Genomic DNA, 6,552 nt, shown 5'->3' on the forward strand with positions numbered 1-6,552 from the left:
AATTCGAATTATCATGCAAATTGGAAGTACACCTAACAAACTTTAGTATTTTATTCTAAACTTCGTGAGAAGTAAATTTTTACGTAATTAATATAAGTCGCAAAACGATTATCATAATTATTTTAACTTCTTCCGCATTGCGAATATATTTCCATGTGTTAGTGAAGGTAACTTGTGTAACTGTTTGCAACTGCATGCAACAACTTCATCACATAGAAATTCAAATATATATCAACAAGTTATCTTGTAATAGTTTAGTGTAAAGAATATTGTGGTCTGACGTATATTCTATGAGAGATTTGTCTTGCACAGTTATTGTATAATAACACCTTTATAAATTATTTATTTTAATTAAATGTAACAGTTTATTTGTATCAAGTGAAAACAACAGATACGGTATCGAAAACTACATCCACGGAGATAGTTCCTGTTTTGAGCATAACATTAACGTTCCATTAACGGCAGCATTCATTTATCGTGACAATATTGATTGTTGTTCACAATAAACTCGTACGTACAACGAATCAGTCGATCATATGTGCGTAACTAGTCGCAAATACGTCTGAGTTTGACGATCATTGGCAAGAAAAATGGTTTTTGGACGCTTTGTTAATCTATTTACTGTGTATAGATCGTATAGATACAGACGTATGGTCCATATATCAGGTGCCAATTCAGTTTTAATTATATAAATTTGAATCAATCATATCATTAGAGTTTACCATAACTGATTGCTGTTTCTGCTTCTAGGTGAAGAAATAAAGTCTGAGGTTTCGGGTCCCGCAGACTTCGAACGAGCAATTATAGCAACAGGTGAGTAAATTATATATTATAGGAGAGTTATCAAATAATTAAGTCACTTTTTATTATATTTTCCTTTTGACAATGATTTTTGTACATAAATAAATATTGGAAATTGCAGCTTAATGCTTCAGATATCTATTATTATGTGTTTAACCTTTCAATAACAAATTAATTTAGTTAAACACTAATTTAAACATTTTTAGACTGTATTATATGAGAAACATAATTAATAATAGAAATTCAAAGATCTAGCTTCAACCGTTATGAGCCTTTGAATTTCTATTATTAATTTAGTTAAGTCTTTAGTTAAGCCTTTTTGCAATATGTTGCAAAAGATATGATTTAGGCAATTGATCGTTTAATCATTCATGATATGGGTTTCGTAAATTGCACTGTCTTTAAAAATATCTAAATATTTAAATATCTAAATATTTATGAATTAATATAATTAAAAGTATAAGATTAATAAAGGGGATTATCAACTAATATTTATTTTATTAGTAATTTATCGAAAAATGTCAAATATTTAACAATTAATACATAATAAAGAGGCAAGGACATAAAAATAAAACTGACTCGAATTTATATTTTTTAAATTTTGACATATTTTTATTTATAGTTATTACTATAGTATAGTTTTACTATTATCAATATTCAGTGTTGGGTAGTAACTAATTAAAACGTTAAAAGTTAAAACAGTTAAAAAGTTAATAACTTTTAACTTAACTTAGTTAATTTTAAATGCATTAAATTTTAACGTAACTAAATTACTTTTAAACGTTAACTTTTTAACTTTTTTTTAAGTTAAAAATGCTTTTTATTTCTTTTAAATATCTTAGAAAAATAATAAAATATAATAAGACTAAGGTCGTATATTCGTAATCCGTTCATATTTTAAGACCATCTTAAGTAATTTCTTAAGGTGTGTGTGTGTGTGTGTGTGTGTGTGTGTGTGTGTGTGTGTGTGTGTGTGTGTGTGTGTGTGTGTGTGTGCGTGTGTGTGTGTGTGTGTGCGCGTGCGCTAATACAATCCTCTGGTTTATGTCTTATGCCATAAGCCTTAGTCCGGATATACAATAGGTGTTTTAAACCTTAAGTCATAAGAAATTGACCAATTACAGTCGAATGCGAGGAGAATATTTGACTGTAATTGGTTCATTTTTATTGGCTTAAGGTTTATTAAAAAGTAAAAACCTAAAAAGTTATGTTGTATTATATGTGAATAAAAAAAATTAAAAATTTAATTTACTTAATAATCTATATTGTAGTTGTTATTTAATCTCATTTTAAGAAAAATTAGAATTTTGATCTCAAAAATAATTTTTTTCGAAATTAATTTTTTTTAAATTTAAGTTAATTTAATATTAACTTAACTTCCGTTAAGTTAATTTTTTATTCTTTCAACTTTTAACTTAACTTTATTAATTTTGTAAAACCATTAACTTTAACTTTATTCAGTTAAAAAAAAACATTAACTTACCCAACCCTGTTAATATTTTACATTAGTATCATTCAGTGTAATAAATTTATGGTGCTACGATTTAAGAAACTTGATAGATTTTATAGAAGTATATGTATATATATAGATTTAATTTTAAAACAATTGCAAATAGGTATATACACAATAAATGTAAAATATTTTACAATAATAAATATTTTATGAAAATTCAGAAATATATTATAAAAATTCAGAATAGCATTGCATGGTTATTATCAGTAATATGAAGCAATAAAAATTAATATCAATTGCATGTAATATTGATTTTTTAAAGTGCCGTTTAGCATACAAGATGTAATCTATTAAATTTTTGCCTATATTATACTCTATATTTTTCATTTACTTCATATTTTTGCAGCACCAAATGCTGCTTATTATTTATATAAGTAAAAATATTGATACAATTTAGATCACACATTTAACAACTCTTCCCTACATACAATTTATAAGTTTTGCTATTACTTATTTAATAATACATTTATCGTCCTGCAATAGCTTTTTTTAATATTCTCATCCTTTTTTATCTTCAAAAGAAATAAACTATTGATATATATCTATTTAATTTTTTAATAAATATTTGTAACACATAAACATCAAAGAATGTGATTAAATTTCTGTTGGCATGTGCATGTGATTAATTAAACATTAGATATATTATTATATTAGAAATATTATTATATATATAGATATATATATATTGTATGTATGTATATCTACATATCTGTATATCCATATATCGATATGGAAGACTAGGATTCATTCATAATTTTCACAATTTCGGTATTCGATCGTTTAAACAACTAATTATTATAATTAAACGATATTAAAGAGAGACTTGTTCTGTATTTTTACGCCAGGAATAATCCTGTATACCGCATAGTTTTTTTTAGTAAATAAAATATGAGAATACGCTACATTGTAGCCAAGGACAGAAAGTGCGGGTATTTTCTTCAGAGACGCCAAAGTGTCTGCGAGTTATCTCTGTGTCCTACTTCATGAACCTTGCCGTTCACTTTATTAGGACGAGGAGCACACTGCACTGATACAATATCAGTGCGTTCCTCGCCCTGATGAAATGAAAGGCAAGATTCACGAAACATTGGTATTAGCAATAGATCACGACACGGCGATAACCCGCAAACCTTTGACACATTTTTATGTTAATTTGTATACTACGACTCTAATGTGCACCGATATGCACTGAGTGCATCCAATCGAATTCGTTTGTTTAACATTTGTTTGAGTTAACATATGTACCTTATGTGTTTACATACGTTTAACTTTATTATTTCATTATAAAAAGTTACTGTTATTAACAATAATAAGATTGAAAGACCGCTAATGTTAAACATAATAATATTAAATTAAGAAGCGCCATAACGGTCAGAACGTTAAGATGTTGAACTATTGTAAATTCATTTAAATGACGCTTCTTAATTTATTACTGTTATTAGTTAAAATAATATGTAGAGTATAGTGACAGAGAAACTTTTCTTTTAATTAATTTTTCTAAAATTTAAATTATTCTCTCAAGTAGTGTGAAATTTTGAAACATTTGAAGACTATAATTACTTATTATATTTCTTATTGAATCAAATTTTCTTTTTTTATTGTAATACTTCTTTATTAAATTTAGAGAAAAGTGCTTACATTATAAAAGAGATATTTTACGGTAACATTTTATCCTTTTTTCATCGATAAATAGGTACATAAACTAAACGCAATGTTAACTTATCTTTTGTGTCAACAAGCCCCGATTTCCTCTATTATATCGATGATTATATTGATGATCCTCAAGATGTTAAACGTGTTAATTATGAATATTTGTCGCATTGAAAACAAGACTAATTCAATGTACATACGTTAAAATATTTTTACCTATGTGCCAGGATATGGAAAATTTAACTATTTACTATTACTGGCGGTGCTACCGGCCAGCTTCTCCAGTATCTTTTCATCGTCAGCAATGTCCTATGTCCTACCATCCGCCGAATGTGATCTTCAGTTAACGATGTTCGACAAGGGACTGTTAAATTCGATGGCGTTCGCAGGTAGTATCTTGATTTGCTTAACAATTGCATAACAACGCTTTATTACAGATGCCAGAGAGCTCAATGAGAGCCCTGGAACCCTAGAGCTTGGTATACTTAAAGTCTGTACGATTATCGTGCGGTGTACACTGCCGGTTCATTCGTAGGCAATAGTGAGGGCAAAACGCGCGAACTCACGGTAAATACCGTACCATTTTATTTCTTGTGGCATGCGAATTCTGATCAACCAATTTTTGACCGCTTGTTTTCGATGCTTTTGATCCGTAAACAATTAACGGCCGATTAAAGCGCCTCTACCATATAAGCCTTAAGGTACAGCCATCATGGGGCTTTCCTCGCAATCTGCAACGACTTTTTGTTAAGAGAACTTTGAACCAATTGTAAACATTTGCAATCTGCCATGGCTATTTGTCTTTCCAATTTAAAATTAATAAGATAAAAGTGTATCAGACACACACACACACACACACACACGCACGCACGCACGCACGCACGCACGCACGCACGCACGCACGCATTTACGAATTACGTTTAAAAGCTTGGTAAAACATTTTTCATGCATGAGTATACATAAATATGTATAAACATACATACATGTATAAATATTTATAAACATATCTGGAGACACGGTAGTGTCTCGGTGCTAAGCTAAGCGCAGCGACACTGCCGTGCCTCTTTTACGCGAACCGACGAGTTGCGGCAGACTGAGACAATCGGATCTCGGTAACGGCTGAACTGATCAAATTCTATATATGCTCATTCGATAGGCACCACATAGATTGTGTGATAAAAGTGCTTTTATTTTTTTCTACGTGCCCTACGAGCGGAGATATCACGACGCAAAGTTCCGAACTGCTACTTTTTCAGATTCAGATACGTCGTTATTATCGTCATCGTCTTGATCATTATTATTGTCGTCGTCGACCACATATACGTGGAGGGGATATGTCCTTTTGCACCGCCTGGCACTAGATGACGGTAGAGACGCTCAGATGCCTGCACATTCCACTTGATGTAATGAGGCCCGCGGCGGTGTGCGGGGCGCGGGACGTTTGCTAGGCAGCCCCCCCCCCGTGCATCAAGCTATTGATACCATGTGACGCGTACGTGGCACAAATTATTAATTAAAATTAAAATGAAATATTGAGATTGTCGTTGAATTGAATAATCCATCTAAGTATTTACCGCGTCGAGGAAGAGGGTGTCTAGATGTTCACCGTCGAGAAATTAAGCGTCTAGGTGTTCGTCGTCGAGGAATTAAGTGTTTAGATATTTGCTGTCGAGGAAGTGGGTGTCTAGGTGTTCGCTATTGAGGAAATGGGTGTCTAGGTGTTCGCCGTCGAGGAAGTGGGTGTCTAGGTGTTCGCCTTCCAGGAAGTGGGTGTTCTAGGTGTTGTCTACATGTTCGCCATCGAGGAAGTGGGTGTCTAGGTGTCCGTCGTCGAGGAAATAGGCATCTAGGTGTTCGCCGTCGAAGAAGTGGGTGTTTAGGTGTTATCTACATGTTCGCCGTCGAGGAAGTTGGTATCTAGGTGTTCGCCGTCGAGGAAATGAGTGTCTAGGTGTCTAGGTGTTCGCCGTCGAGGAAATGGGTGTCTAGGTGTTCGCCGTCGAGGAAATGGGTGTCTAGGTGTTTGCCGTCGAGAAAGTGGGCGTCTAGGTGTTCGCCGTCGAGGAAGTGGGTGTCTAGGTGTTTGCAGTCGAAGAAGTGGGTGCTAGGCGTTGTTTACATGTTCGCCGTCGAGGAAGTTGGTGTCTAGGTGTTCGCCATCGAGGAAATGAATGTCTAGGTGTTCACTGTGGAGGAAATGGGTGTCTAGGTATTCGCCGTTGAGGAAATGGGTGTTTAGGTGTTCGCTATCGAGAAAGTGGGTGTCTAGGTGTTGTCTACATATTCGCCGTCGAGGAAGTTGGTGTCTAGATGTTTGCGGTCGAGAAAATGGGTGTCTAGGTGTTCACCGTCGAGGAAATAAGTGTCTAGATATTTGCCGTCGAGGAAGTGGGTGTCTAGGTGTTCGCAATCGAAGAAGTGGGTGTCTAGATGTTGTCTACATGTTCGTCGTCGAGGAAGTGGGTGTCTAGGTGTCCGCCGTCGAGGAAATAGGCATCTAGGTGTCCGCCGTCGAAGAAGTGGGTATCCAGGTGTTGTCTACATGTTCGCCGTCGAGGAAGTTAGTGTCTAGGTATTCGCCGTCGAGG

General features: G+C 33.6%; 1 protein-coding gene and 1 long non-coding RNA gene across 2 annotated transcripts; both read left to right on the plus strand.

Moving 5' to 3' along the window:
* Positions 1–444: 444 nt before the first annotated feature.
* On the plus strand, positions 445–4,507 carry LOC108724039 (uncharacterized). Its single transcript, XM_018450175.1, has 3 exons — positions 445–666; positions 751–813; positions 4,192–4,507. Exons 1-3 carry the CDS (start codon positions 591–593, stop codon positions 4,383–4,385), a joined length of 333 nt encoding a protein of 110 aa, XP_018305677.1. The 5' UTR covers positions 445–590; the 3' UTR covers positions 4,386–4,507.
* A 1,152-nt stretch (positions 4,508–5,659) lies between these two features.
* Positions 5,660–6,546, plus strand: LOC108724038 (uncharacterized). Its single transcript, XR_001936671.1, has 3 exons — positions 5,660–5,712; positions 5,815–6,013; positions 6,466–6,546. It is a non-coding gene; the product is annotated as an uncharacterized lncRNA (long non-coding RNA).
* Positions 6,547–6,552: the final 6 nt, after the last annotated feature.

The sequence above is a fragment of the Mycetomoellerius zeteki genome, unplaced genomic scaffold (assembly GCF_001594055.1).
Source record: "Mycetomoellerius zeteki isolate Tzet28-1 unplaced genomic scaffold, Tzet1.0 scaffold267, whole genome shotgun sequence".
Classification (NCBI taxonomy): Eukaryota; Metazoa; Arthropoda; class Insecta; order Hymenoptera; family Formicidae; genus Mycetomoellerius; species Mycetomoellerius zeteki.

Excerpts from the sequence above, each read along its gene's own strand:
- LOC108724039 (XM_018450175.1), top strand. The coding sequence starts at position 591 with ATGGTTTTTGGACGCTTTGTTAATCTATTTACTGTGTATAGATCGTAT. Across the intron at positions 667-750 it reads ACGTATGGTCCATATATCAG|GTGAAGAAATAAAGTCTGAG; the intron begins GTGCCAATTCAG and ends TTCTGCTTCTAG. Across the intron at positions 814-4,191 it reads ACGAGCAATTATAGCAACAG|GATATGGAAAATTTAACTAT; the intron begins GTGAGTAAATTA and ends CCTATGTGCCAG.